Genomic DNA, 18,751 nt, shown 5'->3' on the forward strand with positions numbered 1-18,751 from the left:
AATATAGAATCTAGACTATGGAATTTAAATAAGAGGCTGAGAATGGCAGAGTAAACATATCATACAGCAGCTATTTCTCACAAAGACACTTTAGATATTTTTGTTGCTGGAGCTATTATTTTAAAATTACAATTATTATAATGCTTAATAGACTTTTACTAAGTAGACTCAAAGAAATATAAAACTCAAAGAAAACACAGCTAGTATATGGAGATACACAGGAAAATAAATATTTTCTTAACAGAGAGCCAAATTTTTGAAGCTGTGTGCCTCTAAATATATGCAAGGCTCCTGAATCTATTTCATTATTTATATTTAAGTGATTTGTTTTTTCAAAGGTGCTGAGCACTTAAAACCCCATTGTCTTCAGATAGATTTGCAGGTGCTCCATACATGTGAAAGTCAGGCCTTTTATATTTAGGTGCTCAATCTTAGGTGTTAGCACTGAAGTTTTTTGCCAGAGGTCTCTCTCTCTTTCTCTCTCTCTCTCTCTCTCTCTCACACACACACACACACACGCTTACTTATGGTGGCTAAAAACTTCAACATTATAGTCGACAGTACAAACAGTGGTAACAGCTAGTTCTCCACTCAGTATGGCATAGTACAAATATTTCTGGGTTTCTCTGTTCTTGCTTCCTTGTTCAAAAGGCAATCGAGTATTTAAGTAATGACCATAAGAGTCACTTTTGGGATCAGTAATTATTTTTTTCTATTGCAAGAACTTCCTGTGTCTTTGCAATCCATCTTTCTAACAACGGTGAGCTGAGATTTTGCCATTCCACCACTACCATTGTACCGTTGCTAATAATAAGTTCTGAAATAGTTGGTTAATTTCAGTGTACCTACCTCACTTATTCCCCAAAAGAGAAATGCAGAAGACAATACAAATTAATGTCCCACTATTTCAGAACAATGACTAAAAATCTGTTCCCCAAATGTAAAGTCATTTTTAAAACAAAAAATGGGCCTGATTTTCAGTAAATTGATCTCTATCAAGCATTCTTACAACTACAATACCCACCTGCGGAAGTGAAGAAACAGATTGATAGAGCCAGAAGAGTTCCCAGAAGTCACCTACTACAGGACAGGCCTAACAAAGAAAATAACAGAACGCCACTAGCCGTCACCTTCAGCCCCCAACTAAAACCCCTCCAACGCATTATTAAGGATCTACAACCTATCCTGAAGGATGACCCAACACTCTCACAAATCTTGGGAGAAAGGCCAGTCCTTGCCTACAGACAGCCCCCCAACCTGAAGCGAATACTCACCAACAACCACATACCACACAACAGAACCACTAACCCAGGAACCTATCCTTGCAACAAAGCCCGTTGCCAACTGTGCCCACATATCTATTCAGGGAACACCATCACAGGGCCTAACAACATCGGCCACACTATCAGAGGCTCGTTCACCTGCACATCCACCAATGTGATATATGCCATCATGTGCCAGCAATGCCCCTCTGCCATGTACATTGGTCAAACTGGACAGTCTCTACGTAAAAGAATAAATGGACACAAATCAGATGTTAAGAATTATAACATTCATAAACCAGTCGGAGAACACTTCAATCTCTCTGGTCACGCAATCACAGACATGAGGGTCGCTATCTTAAAGCAAAAAAACTTCAAATCCAGACTCCAGCGAGAAACTGCTGAATTGGAATTCATTTGCAAATTGGATACTATTAATTTGGGCTTGAATAGAGACTGGGAGTGGCTAAGTCATTATGCAAGGTAGCCTATCTCCCCTTGTTTTTTTCCTACAAACCCCCCCCCCCCAAGATGTTCTGGTTAAACTTGGATTATTGCTGTGCACATTGTAAGATGAGCTATTGCCAGCAGGAGAGTGAGTTTGTGTGTGTGGTTTTTGGAGGGGGGGTGTGTGTGTGGGGGGGTGGTGGTGAGAAAACCTGGATTAGTGCTGGAAATGACCCACCTTGATTATCATGCGCATTATAAAGAGAGGTTTCAAAGAGGGATGGGCTATTACCAGCAGGAGAGTGAGTTTGTATGTGTGTCTGTGTGTGGGGGGGGGGGGAAGGGTGAGAAAACCTGGATTTGTGCTGGAAATGGCCTTCCTTGATGATCACTTTAGATAAGCTGTTAGCAGCAGGACAGTGGGGTGGGAGGAAGTTTTGTTTCATGGTCTCTGTGTGTATATAATGTCTTCTGCAGTTTCCACGATATGCTATGCATCCGATGAAGTGAGCTGTAGCTCACGAAAGCTCATGCTCAAATAAACTGGTTAGTCTCTAAGGTGCCACAAGTACTCCTTTTCTTTTTTCTTTTTACGAATACAGACTAACACGGCTGTTACTCTGAAACCAGTAAATTGATAGGCATACATTTGCTGATACAATCTAGCTTGTGAACCTGCAAAATGGGTATTATATTACAAATATAGGAATATACCCCTCTAGAAATGTAATGTTCAGGTCAGCTATAGAGATTAAAAACGACTCTAGAGAATTTTAGTAATAAATACTTATGGGAAGGTATGCCAATACTGTACAATTTTCTTTCCCTGGGGCATTGTCCAGCTCTCATTATTTATCAGGAGAAATAATTCAAGTGTTTTTTGAAATTCCATCTGTCAGAGAAAATGGGACTTCTCGGTTGTGTTAAAGGAAAGTTAAGAGGCACCATTACTGAAATGTATGACAACTACTTGAATTATAAAACTTTTAGTTATAAGAATTTGCTCTCTGAGGACCAATTCTGTAAGGACAGCTTTCAAAACACTACAAATTATTGAACCCTGGAAGTTTGGTAAAGGAGGGTGATATGTTTTGTATATAAACCAGGGACTTTTATGAAACCCTTTTCTTATTTTCATATACAGATTCCTATTGGGAAGAGCTTCCTACACTTCTCCATTGTGCAGCTAAATTTGGATTAAAGAACCTTGCTACTCTTTTACTCCAGTGCCCTGAGGCAAGTCAGGCTTGCAGAATAACCAACAAACATGGAGAGAACCCAGCACATATTGCTGGAAAGCACGGGCACAACGAACTCCAAAAAATCATTCAAGAATTGTCAGTAAGTTTGTATACTTTTCCACAATGTTAATTGAATATGTAAAACCAGATGCTTAGCAGTCCTGTTACAGGATAGAATCTTCTTTGAAAGAGGTACTGATATTTGTCAAACCCTAATACTGTTGTCCTTCTCTTTAAAAACATTATGTGCTGGATTCTGGCTGCCCCAGCATGGGTGCATGACAGGTGGGGCAGGATACGAGAACCCTTCCCACTTTTGCACTGATATAATGGGCAGCCAGAATGTCAGTGATTTCAAACCTAAGTGTAGTGGTATTGGAGTTGGAGTTAAGATAGCACAGTGAGAAGTTGTCCATATGGTATGTCTAGGTCTGTGCTGCCTGCACTGCAACAAGCAATCAGAGCTGTGGGAACCTCCAGCTGCTTCTCTAAAGAGAAAGTAAGGAGATGTAAAAACTGCTTCTGAATTCTCCCCACAGTGTTTTGAGAAGCATTCTGTCTGCCTTAACATTCCACAAGGAAAAATTCCTTTGGACACCTCTCTACTCTCACCTTGAGTATAGACCCGACTATAAAAGCCATTCCAGAGCCATAAACAAACAAATAGGGCCTGATTCTGTCTCCCATATCCATACTAAGCGGTTCTTTATTCTACTTGCTGTGCAATGGAACTTCTTGTCAATAAGGCACTACTTCACATGAGCAAAAATGAGAGAGTGTAGCTGTGATGAGGTATACAAATTCCACACTGGCCGAGAGGTTGTGGGCTCAATCAGCCCTGTTCCCTACACCTCCAATAGGTGCTGCCATTTATACTACCATGGCTTTCCTGGTATTGTTATTGGTGAGAGCAAAACTAGCTCAGGTTTGTCCACATGTGCTGTGCTCATACCTCTGACTGCAGTGTAGGCATACTCTAAAAGATGTAAAGCAGACTAAGAGTAGGCATAGGGATATAATACATAACCAGGTAAATATTGTGAAGAATTGGCTCGGCCTTGTGAGTTGCATGGCTTTTTGTCGTTGTTGATGCTTGTTCTGTTGGGGAGTAGATGTTGAGTGGCAAATAGCAAAATTGGGAATGCTGGCGAGAAAGGAGATAAGAAAAGGAAGGAGGGACACTCGGGGCTTATCATCTGTCTAGCCATGATGATGAGGCAGGGTTTTATAGGCGTCAGAGTAGAGACAAGTCTTAAAGAGGGATTTGAAGGAGGATCAGGTAGTGGCCCTGTGGATAATAACTGAGAGTTTTTTGCATGCATAAGGAGCAGCATGGGAGAAAACATGAAGGTATTTAAGGGAGAAGCTGACTTGTGGGTAATAAAGACTGGGAACACTGATGAAGTGAAAACATGATTGAGGTCATAAGTTACTAGTCTCATTTTCAAAAGTGACTAGGCACTTATCAATCTAAGTCCTATTCAATTTCAATCTGGCCCTAGGTGCCGAAGTCCCTTCTGAAAATGAGATTTAAGCTTCTTAGTCAGTTACAGATAGCAACAGTGAGTGGAGTAATGGAGTACCTTTAAAAATCTGGGCTCATCTCCTTAATTGGTATATACTGGCAAAGTTCTCTTGACATCATTGGAGATGCATCCATTTACACCAGCTGTGGATCTGGCCTATAATTTCAAATACTGCAGCTGTGACTAGCAGTTTCAACCGTTCTCTCTCAGGGCCTCTCTTGAGATTAGGTGAAAAGTAGAATTTGAGAATTCACAATATTCTGTCCGACCCTGACACTGGGAGTTTCTAATTTTGTACTAGTCTATTCTGGATCACATTTTTGTTCTCATTTACCTCCTGTCATGCTGTCTAGGGTGGCTCATGACTGTGAGTGCCTACATCAGGGCAGACTGTCAAAAACAGGGCAGACAGCCCAAACTCGTAGTGGGTTTTATAATTAGATTTCACCAAGCCAGTAATGAATGTGAACTCCTGGATCACTAGAACAGTCCTACCATTGAGTCATAAGCAGTCCTCTTAGCCTCTCCAGTCTATCTTGCGAGCCGGGCAAACTGGACTTAGTGGTAAAGGTCTCTTACACCAAAAAATCACACAATATTCAGATTGCTTCTAGTCCCAAGAGATGAGACACTTACTCCAGATCAACAAGTACCCTAGATCTTACACCAAAGACAATGCCTGTAGCCAATCCTGTAATAAACTATCTAAAGTTTTATTAACTGGGAAAAAGAAATAAGAGAGTTATTTACAGGTTAAAGCAAGCAAACATATACACACAAATGAGTTACCATCTAGATCCTAAGAGTGACAGAGTTGTAGTGAGCTATCAATTCAAAGTGTCTTTCAGGGCAAATCCAGGAGGTAACCCCTGGCGATCTCTGGCTTCGGTGATGTCTACACTGCACACTGTACAACAGCGCGGCTATACCACTGCAGCTGCGCCATTGTAAAGTGTGCTGTGAGGCCACTCTTTATCTCCAGGAGAGAGCTCTCCTGGCAACAAAATAAAACCACCTCCAACAAGGGATGGTAGCTTTGTCGCCGGGGGTGCAGCTCCCGCCGACGTAGCGCTGTCCACACCAGCGCTTTTCATTGTTAAAACTTTTGTATTCAGGTGTGTGTTTTTTTCACACCCCTGAGCAACCAAAGTTTTAATGACAAAAGTGCCAGTGTAGACAAAGCCTTTAGCTTGGTTTCTTTGGCCCTGTGACCGTTCAAACAGCAGAAGGGATGAACAATCTTCACATCAACTGTTTTCATTTCCCTCTTCCAGCCTTCACAGTGTACTTCCCCATGGGTAGATGGGGGCAATTAACAAAGCCTTTGTTTTATAATGGCCCAGTTAAATGTCGATAGTCCTCCTGGATGGCTGAGGAGGGGATGGGGGATTGGGGGTAGGGAAACATGAAGAGATGATTCCTTTGCCTGGGATCAGAAGTTCAGAGCAAACATTTTCTAAGTTGTAAAGCAAAACTTACATATTTTCTTATAGCCTGGACTAAAGACATTACAAGTGAGATTAATACATGCATTTCATGCAGTTTACAAGCATTTCATGAAGTCTAAACACTACTACATTCTTATAAGACTATTACCTATGTTAAGCAAAACTAACATACAGGTGAACTGGTCTTGTCGCCAACTCTGAGTTTTTGGTTCTTAGCTAATGCCTGCAGTCTTGGCAAGAGCTGCACCTGGTCACACCTCCAGTATACGTTAAATGTGGGCAGAACTACATTACAGCAACCCTATGAATTAGTGAGACTTTCCAGTACCTGAGTACTCTCCATCATCTGAAGAAGTGGGTTTTTTACCCACGAAAGCTTATGCCCAAATAAATCTGTTAGTCTTTAAGGTGCCTCCGGATTCCTCGTTGTTTTTGTGGATACAGAGTAACACAGCTACCCCTCTGATACTCAGCACCTGAGTGAGAGCTAGCTTGCGATTTATTCACCGTATCCCAGCTTTTTCCCCAAGAGGACAATTATGTGACAATGAGAAAATATTGCAGCTTACTGTGTTCGTTATAACAAGTTACAGCATTAAGAGTAAGCCAACTTTAATTGGTTATTGCACATTTCATTATTGATACTATATGCTGTATAAATTATTCTAGAAAATCAGCAAGGAACCTGATTTTAAGTGTGTTATGAAAGATTTACATCATGGGATGCTCTTTTTTAAATTAAAGCAGCTAATGGCATACAGCCATATATCCCCCAGGATCACTGTCAAAGTACTATACTGTATTTACAGTCAATGTGGGACAGGAGAGTTGAAAGGACTTATCACCCCCGCTCACTATGTCTTTCATCTATAGAACACTGATTCAAATTCAACTCAGGTCAGTAGGTTGCCGGTCACATGCCATTTATTAATATACAGATACCCACTACCACAGTCTCAGTAAAGCAGCTCAGTGACTGAATGAGACTGATTAGCTGTTTGATGACACTGTCACCTGTACAAGTGGTCCCTACAAAATAAGTTTCAGAAATATCTGTGGAGTACTGGCAAGAAGAATATTCAATAGATACAAATTAGGCTATGTCTACACTAGCACTTTTGTCAGTATAACTAATTTTGCTCAGGGGTGTGAAAAAAAAACCTGAAGAAACACACCCCTGAGCGACATAAATTACACCAACAGAATTGCCAGCATGGATAGCTCTCTCCTGCGGTGCCGCTGCATCGGTACAGCTATGCCACTGTAAGGTCTCTACTTTAGACATGGCCTTGCAAGTGCTGTATGTGGAGACAATAAAATTGTCCTTCTGTATCTGTCAATGTACACCTTGCTAGAGTACCTTTTATGAGGTGGGTAGTGGGAGGGGGACACAATAACCCATAATAAGGCATTTGCAAGTATTTCACTATTCAGTAATCAGCTTTTCTTTCCAAAAGAGATTTGTAGCTGTGATCCTTCTTGGTTGGTTTAGCAATTATGTGAATATCATTTTTCAGTTGATGCCACAAACCTGAAAATGCAATTTTAATTAAAACCAGCGTGCAACACAACACCAGCAAGCATGAGCTTTGGTAACATGTTGCTTTATGGAACTCAAACATACATGTTATCTGACAACAGCTGCAGTACTCAAACCTAGTTTATCCCCTGATCCTCAGTATACACAGCAGCAGCTATATTGCTTCAGGTTATAGTTTGAATGGAAAAGAAAATGGATGCCATAATTAGCGACCTTAAACATGCTCCAGATAAAAAAGATCACTGAATTACAGTAAACACAGAGAAGGAAACAGGTGAACGTGACTCAGGCGGGAGAGGAGAGCATCTGTGTGCCTGCTACAGAGAACTTAACACCATGGTAACAGAGCCAAATGCATTTGAAAAGCAGGATGCTCTCTTCAATAGCCAATAGATCAGAGCCTCAGGTGCATCAGAGAATTGCTTGGTGCACCTGGAAGTAAGAGCATAGATAGCTTTTTAACACCTTTTCTCCCCACCCCCAATCCTGAGGGCAAGCAGGCTTCCACTGCAGCGGATCTGGCCTAGGGTGACCATGCGTCCTGTTTTGGCCAGGACAGTCTCAGCTGATCAGTAGGCAAGAGCAAATTGGACAAATGCCCACTTTTGCCCCCCAAAATGGGGCATACACCCTTAGAGAGGTGCAGAGGAACGTGCGCAGTGTGGGGGGGCCAGCGGCAGCGCCAGCCCTGCAGGGAGGCGGAGGGGGAAACAGGGCTCCAGCGAGCAGTGACGCCAGTCACAGTGGGGAGTCAGGGTTTGGGCATGCAGCAACAGCTGCACAGGAGGCAGGCAGGGTATGGGTGAGTAGCAACACCAGCCGTAAGCACGGGAATGGGGGGCAAGTGGCTCAGGCCAGCCCCATGCAGAGTCCTGTTTTCCCTTTGGGAATATGGTCATCCTAATCTGGCTCAAAGAGTCACTAACACTTCTATCACACAGCCCTTTCTGGTTCAGTTGTGGCAAGGCTTGTGTTTGCTTTATTTCTCTGACACGATTTAGTTGTTTTTTAAATGAGAAATGTATGAACAGAAATGAAATAGGGAAGAAATAAGTCACAGAGATAATGTGCAAGCCTAGAAAATGATATGGCAAAGACATTGGTTGTCGTACTTTGATGAACTGCTATCAAATTAAAATGTTCAGATCCAAAATCGTCAAGAAAAAGTCCTTATGCGGTACGAACAATAGTTTCAGATAAAAAGCTCTGTATATCTCATTCACAGAATGTCCAGTTCTGAGGCTGGCAAAACTCCTCCTAAAAAGTTAAATGGAGTTTTGCCTGGCTAAGCACATAGCTCCAGCCTGACTCATACTACATCTCCTGAATTCATCAGTTGCTTTTCCACTTATTTTTTTGACACACTCAGACTAAGGTCTCATGCAGTTCCTGTGTTATATTACATAGCTACATGCTTTTCAATTTGCAGCCAACTACTTTATCGGACATATGATTTCTGGCTGCAAATTGAAATAGGTGTTTTAGTCACAAAAGGTATCAAGTGAAACAGGTGAGTTTGATAACAAACACTGCACTTTCTAGTATATCAGGCACGGCAGGAAGAAAGATAAGACACCAGGAATGTGGTTTAACTCAGCTGCTACTTTATTAAGAAAAACATATGGGAACTATCTGACAATAACTTCTCTGGTGCAGGTCATTTTGCCTGTTGTAATCCTTTCCATCTATAGGAGAGCTACCATTAGCCCCCTACCCCATTAACCTGATCACATATGGGAGCCATGAAGTCTTGGCTGACATCTTTAATTCATTCCATTTGAAGAGCAAATGTTTTCAGTTGATTTCATGGCTTTGAAACTTTGTTTGCTATTACACATATTCAGTGTTCAAATTAGGTGCTGTCACAGGAAACGAAGTTTCAAAGCTGTTAAATCAAACTATGGGGGGTCTCACATCTTATATGACGGGAATCCAAGATGGTATCTCCATTCACGCTTTTTAAATCTTGATTTCCCAATTCCAAAAGTCCATTTGAACATTTGGTTTGCTCAAGGAAGTTTTTTAAACTGGAATAAAAGCATGAAAATTGATCTGCCTATCAATAAGAATGTGTAACTGAATTTTGTGACTATTATGATGAAATATCCCACAGGAGATGTCTCGCACTGAAAACTAAATTACTGTATCACATGATACAATCTTGTAGCAAAACCCCAATACCTAACCTCCTCTGAGCAATGGCCAGACAGAATGAAAGTGTGGATCTTAACTTGCTGGGATAGAGAAAAAAGCTGTATGTCATACAAGGAAACAGCAAAAATCTTAATGCATAAAATGCAGTGCTATTTACCACATTGTTAAAGAGATGATACTATATTGAACATTAAAGCCACCCTCATCCCAAATTTTCCCTGAAAGAAGCCAATCCCCCTCAAATTTCACATGTTGGTGTATCCCAAGATATAATTGTATAGGATGTTTATAAAAACAATTAGAAAAGGAGTGTTAAAGTTATGGCATTATTTAAACCATTTCTTTATCATTGGCATTTTGAAAATTTCCCAACTTTTTTGGCTTGTCTGTATCTCCAGAATGGCTTCAAATTGTTGTTTCATTTTTCATCCTTGCTTAGATGTCACATTTACTGTGGCTTTTTTTGGGTTGGGGGGAATAAAGATAGTAATAGTGTGTGCATAACTCACATGGAAGTAAGCAGAGAAAGGGTTATTATGAGCTCATTAATAGAGCAGATTAGAAGCAGGGATACATTTTGTGAGAATTGTGTCAATTGTTTTCTCCAGTTATTTTTCAGATTTTGAAATTTCAACCACTTCTACTCATGAGGACTTCACGGAGACTACTTGTTATACCAATAAAATAAAAACCAGCAGGATCTTATTAAAAGGGGAAAAGGCAAAATGCCAAATTTATTGTGAATACAGAAAGAACCATAGTAAGCAATTAGTTATAGCTATAACTTTCCATTCAATTTCATATTTATTCACACATTCATTCATACACACACACACAGGTTCTGCAAAGTTGTTATCATAGTTACTAGCCTTAGAGTTGCTCATGCCAAGCCACTGGCCAGGTGGCCTGGAAACAAGGAGGGAGCAGGGCCTTGTCAGATGCACATCTGACGCTCCTGGAAGTTGGTTTGCAGAATCAGACCCCAAAATTATCAGTTTCTAGAGTCCATTTTTATAGGAATTTAGTCCTATGCCAGGCTGTGGGAATTGCTTCATCATGCTATTGCTGAATCAATCAGCAGATGGCACATTCCTGACGGCTCCATGTTGTTCTTCGGTTCTCCCATCCTTGAGGCTGTTAGGTGGATTCCAGTCTGGCCTCCAGGGGTCCTCTGGTTGTTTCCACTTGATGCCTTCTTTGGCCGATGGACACTGGATTCTTAGGCTGGCACCTCCCTGATCATTCAGTTATTATCCACACCAAGCATCCATCCACCTACATCCTCTATCTCTATTTTAATCACAATTGTTAACAAAGCGAGATGAATACAACAAAAGGGCGGGGAGTCTCTGTGTGCTGTTTCTGTTGTTACAAAGTATTGCTTTGAGAACAGACTCTTTCTTAGGATGTACTAACACAATTAGCAACTTGCAAGTTTCACACATAGAGGGAGAGAAACAGTACCAAAAACCAAGAGACCTCTTAATTAGTAATACCCTGGAATTTAAACTATGGGGAATCAAACTCATTTGTGATTTTAATACAGAACTTCTTTAATATGATCCAACATACTCACATGCTTCAAGCCAAGCATGTAAATCAGGGCCACAGAGATTGGATTTACTCTTGCCTGGCCCGGCAAGGAATCAGAGCCATGAGGCTCCTGAGCATGATGGTTAAAGGGGAGTTTAGGCTATGTCTGCACTACAGAGCCTATGCTGGCATAGCTAGGCTGACATAGGAGATGCCATGTACACTGACAAAAGGAGTTTTTCTGCCATTGCAGGAACACCATCTCCCCAAACACTACATTGACAGAAACACTCATTTGTTGGCATAGCTGCGTCTACTCTGGGGATTTTGTCAGCACAGCTGTTTATCAGGGGTGTGTTTTTCACATCTCTAACCAACATAGCTATGCCAATATAACTTTCAAGTATAGACCAAGCCTTATATCGGACTATATTGCTTGCAAGAGACTTCATAATTAAAGGACTTTGTTTCCTCTCTCCCCCACCTCCCTTACTAGAAGAAAAAGACATTTTAGTTGGCTGTTTTGGTTTTTTTTTTTTTCTGTGCAGGCTGAAGAAAGCCCTCGTTCCAACTCTTGGCCATATTGAAGAAATGCTTTGTATAGAAGTGTAGATGCCCTGACGTGGCTAGACAGAGTATTTTAGCTGTTCTTCCTTTATCTCTTCTCCCTTTTTCCTCTGACTCACAAGTACACCTGAGATACATACTCTTACAGCAGGACCTAAAGCAATGTTGAATTTTTTTTTTAATGAGAGGAGTTGAGTTTTTACAGAGAAAGTGTATGGTTTTTGGTAGAAGATGGAGAAGGAAGTTGAAAATTGTTGGTTATGCTCCACTGAAATACAATTTCATCCTGGACCCCTTTTTTTAACTAGGTGGCCAGATTCTGCCACCCCAAGTCATGTTGAATAATACTTTACTCCGTGAGCAGTTCTTTTTAAAAAATGGAAATAAGACACTGTGCTATAAAGGATGTGTGAAATCAAAGGACCTGCTTGTGGAGTGAGATACTACTCAGTGTGAGCAAGGATGTCTGAAGCTTGCCTAGAGTTTTGTTTGGGAATATATGGTTAAATATGTTGACTATGCAGAATATTTCAATGTCCCTGCTGTCAAATCTTCCCTACTGAGCAGTGTACTCTTACAGGTTTTGGACGTTTACATTTTAGCAAATTGTGCAGCCAGTTTATCTACAATGTCCTGTAGAAGATCTATTGCAGGGATGCAAATTGAGGTCCGGGGAGAGGGGGAATCAGGGTAGCACTCCATGTCTACTGAAAGATTTAATGTGGAATTTTAGAAGTATTAGATCAAACCCAAGAAAAAATGTCTTATTAATGCTATCGGTATTAGTGCATTTAGAACACAAAACACTCTGCTTTTACTGCACTTCTCTAATGGATGAGAATACAGTCCTATGAAAATAGTGGTTAAGTATGTTGTTGACTGAGGAGTTTCCAAATTTTTCACAAAAGGAAACAGACTCATCCTTGTGTTTTGAGTCGTCATTTCTGGGGTATTAAATATAACAGAAATAACACATACTTTCTAATCCTGTATGTCAACAAACGGGAACTGACCGCATTCTCTCTCAGCACATCACCTCTGTATTTTTAAAGTTCCTCGAAGATCTTCTTCCATATGTTGAGGAAATCGTAACACAGACACATCATGTTTTGCTAAGATTTTATCATTTTTGTAAACATTTTTCACTTTTCTTAGGTGGATATAGTCATTGTCCCTAAAAGGGGTTTCTTTAACAGCCTGAAATGATCATTCTATAGTTTTGTACCCAGTATGTTAGCAATTTTATGAAGAATAAAGAATTCGTTATTTTAAGCAAAAAGTCAAATAAAACCACCTGAGAAACACTCACTTCCACTCCCTGCATGTTTCATTATAATCTAGGTAAAGAAACTTCCTCTTCTTCCAGCATAATGAAGTTATCATATACCAATATATTTGTCCTGCATTGTCACTTTGTTGCCAGTAGCCTCACTTTAGCTGCAAATGCAGCGTCTGGGACTATCTGTTCAGACTCTAGACACAACAACCAGTGATCCAGAGGCCTGGATTCCCTTCACAGCAGACTGGTGGACCGCTGATAGAAGAGCCTGACTGAATCAGTGACACAAGGTACAAAGAAAAAACAAAAAATAAACAAGGAATAACATTTTTAGAAGCTCCTAAGTTCCATTTCAAAATGGGTCTAAGTCTCATTGAGAGTCATGCTGGTCCTTTATGTCATCTTATGGACAAAATTCCTCCTTCCAGCATTAAGGGTGTTCTGCTGCTCCATCCATTACAGCACTCCAGAGGTTCAGAGGGCCATAATTTGTCCCTTTCTGTATTTAGTAGTTGATGCTGACTGCTACATGGGCCATAATCAGAAAATATACACTGTATCCCACTTGCAGTATATTTCGCAGATTCTGAGAAAATTCCAATTAAAAGACTGTTTTATTGATTGCTTAATGCAAATAAGGCTTACTGATTGTTGGATTTAGCCTTATAACATGGTCCTATGGGTAACGTCAGTACCATTTTATACAATAATTGCAGTATTCATTTTTTATGTTGCAGTGTCTAGACTATGTGGTGGCAAAATACTTTTGTTTTTAAAATATTAAAATGCTTTTCATCATTTTAGGCTTGGTTGCCTAATTCTGATGAATAAAAAATAGGTTAATTGAGCTTTTTGAATCCAGCCAAGTCCCATTCTGAATAATGGACTGTAAAAACATTTTGGATTTTTGTCTGCAAATATAATTGTATGTATCTCCCTGCTTAATGAATCAGACAAGACCAAATTTATATATTGAGAGTGGTATATGTATGTGTTACTGAGCTGGTATAAGTCCTGAATGAATGTGATATTTAGCAGCTATTGAAAAGCAGTAGGTGTTGATCCTGTACCTATTTGCAAAATTCCTATTCACTTCAGTGAGATTAGAATCAGACCTTAAGTGAATCTGTGACTGTATTTGCTCTTTACAATACTCTTCAGCTAGGTACAGTCACGTTAATTCTTCTCCTGTGAAGATTGATTCTATCAATTGACATGCCAGGATCTAGAATATTGTTGCTAATCGCTGAGGTTGCAGTTGTTAACTACTCCAGATGTGCCCTGATTAGTGTATAGACATTGGGAACACATCTGTGTTTCAGCAATTATAGATGAGAATTGTTTTCTGAAGAGGAGTGTATATATTTAAATGCCAGAAAAAATCTAAAATGATGGCATTTTTTCTGAAACCAAGACCAGTATTTCTTTAACTCTTTAACCAAGGATGAATCTAAAAGACAATGAATTGGCAAATTCTAATCAGGCCCTCCATCAGTTATGTAAACATAGGGGATTGCGACATCTCTTTCACTAAAGCTGGCAGCTCAGTTAAGCTCCTCTCTGGCTGCATGGGTCTGGGCCCAACTCCACATTCCGATCTTGCCCAGCTGGTCAGCTCAGTCGCTCCCTATCTGCTCATGATAGGCTACTCTCAAGTACTCCCCACCCCACCCATCTACTTAGAGGTAGGAGAAAATCACCCCCTCTCCTCACTCTGAGGGCAAAATCAATCCCCCACCTCAGATTCAATATATATCACCCAGCTTCTTCTCTGGGAGCAAAATTGACTCTGGCCCCACTCTTGAGCCTGGAAATTGCACAGCTATTGGAGATTAGGGATGCAGAAGATACTTGAGGTCGGGGAAGAGAAAATTGAAAGGGGAAGGGAAACTCTCTTAAATTGAAGGAGGATGGAAATCCTAGTCCCATCTGCTGGTTTGAGATGTGGTTGTGGGGGAGGAGGAAGAGAGAAAGAGACAGAGCGCAGAGGAGTCAGTGGAAGAGTAACTGGGAAACAAACTGAGGACAGGAAAGGAAACAGACTTAGAGAATACAAAGGAAGTACTGTAATGAAAGGCTAAGAGGGAAAGAACAGAGTGGGGTAGGAGAATACAGTGAGGGAAAGAAGAGAAATTGTTAAATATGCCATACCATCCATTGCCTCCTATCATCTCCTCCTTTATTTTCTTACTACATCCCAACTCTTAAATCCACCTCTGTCTTTAAAACAACACTTCAAACAGCTTAGTGATGCTTTCCACAATTAAAATCCTGTGAAGTATTCAAGTCCAGGACTGGGTGCTGTTGATCCTGCTTCCTTTTGGCTCAATTGTGCAACTCAAGTTGGTGAAAAGTTACAAGAGAGTAGTCCCATTGACTTCAATGGGACAAGTCCGTGAGTAAATGCTCCCCAATGTAAGGGTTGCACAATCAGGCTATTTACTTATATGTAACTCCCACGCAAGTCAATGAGACTTTTGTGTGTGGAAGAAATGTAGGATCAAGCTTGGTGTAAGAGAGAAATTCTGTCCTCAGATGCCATGTCCAGTTCCCATTTAAATTCAGGGGGAGCCAAATTTGTGCATCCAAGGGAAGAATTTGAAGCTCAGCTCTACATTTTACACTATCTGGTGCAGAGATGGGGAGTAGAGAGGTAGTCGGGAGAATCTTGTGCTATGGAAATTCTTCCAGTCTGGATGTTCTTTCTTACAAATAATTGTGCAGGAAGGCTTATTGAGATATGCTGCTTTCCCTCTGAGCAGGAGCACAGCACACTTCTGGCTAATACTTGCTGACACTAGCACGTGCACTTGAGAATGTAGTATGTGGGGGCCAGCATAGTAGCTTGCCTTTGCTCAAGTTCTGGTATAAGAAAGACCCTATCCTGCTGCTTGTGTGCAGAGAATCTATTTCCTACAAACTCTTCCCCCAGTTACGCACCACTGCTGCACCAAGCAGATTTTCACTCCTTTATGTGTACATTTAAAACTGACTCCAAATATACTCAGGATACATGTGGCTGAAATGCACAGTAGAAAAAGTGTAATGTGGTGAATCACTAATTGAAATTAGTGAAGGGTTCTCAACCTTTTCTATACTGGGACTTCCCCAGTCCACCTGGCCCTCTTGCATTTAGTAAATTTCTAGCTGAGATACTCCCTTAGCAGTCTGGGAAGGGCAGGATTGTCATCAACTGGGACTACCAGAAAAAGACGGTCTGAGAATAGCTGAACACTAGTGGATCACTTTTATATATTGTACCACCATTCTACAGTCTAATTGTAGATTGTGTCTTTTCTTTTCAGGACTAATGTATTAATGTATTTATTTACTAGTATAAATTACACAGGCATCAGCCAGAAAGAACTTTGGACAGTCCTGTCACTTTTGCCAAAAAGGCATGGGAATTTCCCAGAGTTCTTAGAACTTCCAGTATTTGAATAAATGCAAATAGCAACACTCCTTTAGGATTGTGTGCCCTGCTGCTGAGCCTGTGGATGGCAAAGTCAGCTTCCTTTTTTTCATAGTAATTTTGTTATTCCTGCATCTTACTGTATTGTAGCTCAGTCTTGTGCAGCCCCAGAGGGATTCATTCCATTTCTCATATAATGGGAGGATCCTCAATTTAAACCTGTTGCTGCTTCAGTCGAGATGTTATCTCCCTCCAAAGACACAGTTACTTAGTGGTTGGAGAGAAATCTATGTAGGAAGAGAAAGTGGAAAATATATTTTAAAAGAATTCTAAATGTGCTAAATTTGATTGCTATCAATATTTTGTTTAATTATCTTAAGTGCTGCTGCAATAACACTTTGGCTCATTGCTCGTCAGCATCAGGTAGTTGGGAGTTTATGTGAGAGAAAAGGATCAGTCAAATTTCTGGCATTTGCGCTATTCCAACGGTGATAACTCAGCAAAACCTGCTGGGATTTTACTCTTTCAACAAGATTTTAATATTCAGAACTGTTGATGGTTACATGCATCCTACAGTACGTGGGAGTTCCTAAGCTGACAGTGAATAAGATAATGTGATAGTGTTAGATGTCTTTTAGTGGCTAGATGTTTACAACCCTTTTGTAATTAAATCAGATTCTAAGCCCAGATTCACTGAGGGTATTTGTACACTGCAATTAGACACCCGCAGGCGTCCAGCCGCCGGCTCGCAAGACTCAGGCTAAGGGGCTGTTTAACTGCAGTGTAGACTTTCAGGCTTGGGCTGGAGCCTGGGCTGTAGGGCCCTGAGTGGTAGGAGGGTCCCAAATCTCAGGCTGCAGCCCGAGCCTGGAAGTTTCCACTGTAATTCAACAGCCCTGGAACTTGAGCCACTGGAGCCTGAGTCAGCTGGCACAGGCCAGCAGGGGTTTTTTAATGCAGTGTAGGCATAGCCTGAGAGATTTGTCAATTTGGGACAAGTATTAGGCAACCTTTGGCCATGTCTATACTAAAGAGCTTACAGCAGCACAGCTACCGATGCAGCTGTGCCGCTGTAAGATCTCTCGTGTAGCCGGTCTTATGTAGAGCTCTCTCCCATCGACATAATTAAACCACCCCCAACAAGTGGCAGGAGAAGCTATTCTGCCGACATAGCGCTGTGCGCAAACTACCACTTATGCAAGCTAAACTTATGTCACTCAGGCGGGTGTTTTTTCACACCCCAGAGCACCAAAAGGTTTGCTGACATAAGTGCTAATGTAGACATGGCCCTGATCCCATATTTGGGTCATATATTCCATTCCATAGGATCCCTCTCTCCTCAACAGAATATGGGAGCGTTTTACTGATGCTGTCTACCAGTGGCCACTTGCTTACCCTTTCTCTCACACACACACACATACACATACACACACAAATACTCTAATGTCTTCCTGGAACACTCTGCCTTTTGCGGGATGAGCAGATGAATAATGCCCGTTCCTCCATACTCTTTAGTGTAAAGTGAGTCACTGACTGTATAAGCACAAGGGACAACATGGGAGTTTGGCTCAGAGGGGAGCAGACTGCTAAATTAATTGTTAATGGGCTAAAGTAAATAAAATCCATTAATTAAAGAAACAACTAAAATAAACCTTAGCTTCCCACTTAAAGATAAAACCTTGTTCAACCCAGTACCCAATCACAGAGTAAACCCCTCACATCAACTTTGGAAATTAAGTTTAACATCCTTGGAGAAGGAAGTATACCAAAAATTTGCAGTGTGAGACTAAAGTTTAAACAGGGATATTTCACAGAAATGAGGGAGTGAGTAAAACACCACCACCAATCCTCAGATCAATAGTGCAGAAATTAAAATCTTTACACTTACTCTGGAGGCTGCTTATGCAACTAGAATACGGTCACAAAGGCATGGACACGTTTAAACAAAAGAGGAAGGCAAACAAAAATTAATAAATTATTGAAGAGGTTATTCAAACCATACAGGTATCCTTAAGAAAAAGAAAAATCCAGCTGGAGTGAAAGGAACATAAACTATAGCAGATAATATGTAAGAAAATAACACTGTGTGGGCTAAGAGGGAAATTGAATGGCAATTAGCCAGAGACATTATAGCAGTGAAATTCTTTAAGTCTATCAGAAGCAGGAAGTGTCCAAGAGTATCAGTGGGTCCACTGGAGCACTGTGGAATAAAGGGAGCTATTAGGGCTGGATTCAAAGCTCAGTGAAATCAGTGAAAAGACTCCCATTGACTTCAATGGGTTTTGGATCACGCTGTAAAAGAAGATAAGGGAATTGTTGAGAAACTGAATGATTTCTTTGTC

The 18,751-nt window shown here is 40.8% G+C and overlaps 1 protein-coding gene across 1 annotated transcript in view; it reads left to right on the plus strand.

Annotated features, from left to right (window-relative positions):
- BANK1 (B cell scaffold protein with ankyrin repeats 1) overlaps positions 1–18,751 on the plus strand; it is a 277,328-nt gene that overhangs the window by 101,453 nt on the left and 157,124 nt on the right. The window contains exon 8 of the mRNA XM_074950677.1: positions 2,854–3,050. Coding sequence (XP_074806778.1) covers positions 2,854–3,050 — 197 coding nt within the window. The remainder of the gene's footprint in view (positions 1–2,853; positions 3,051–18,751) is intronic.

Source organism: Natator depressus, chromosome 4 (assembly GCF_965152275.1).
Source record: "Natator depressus isolate rNatDep1 chromosome 4, rNatDep2.hap1, whole genome shotgun sequence".
Lineage (NCBI taxonomy): Eukaryota > Metazoa > Chordata > Testudines > Cheloniidae > Natator > Natator depressus.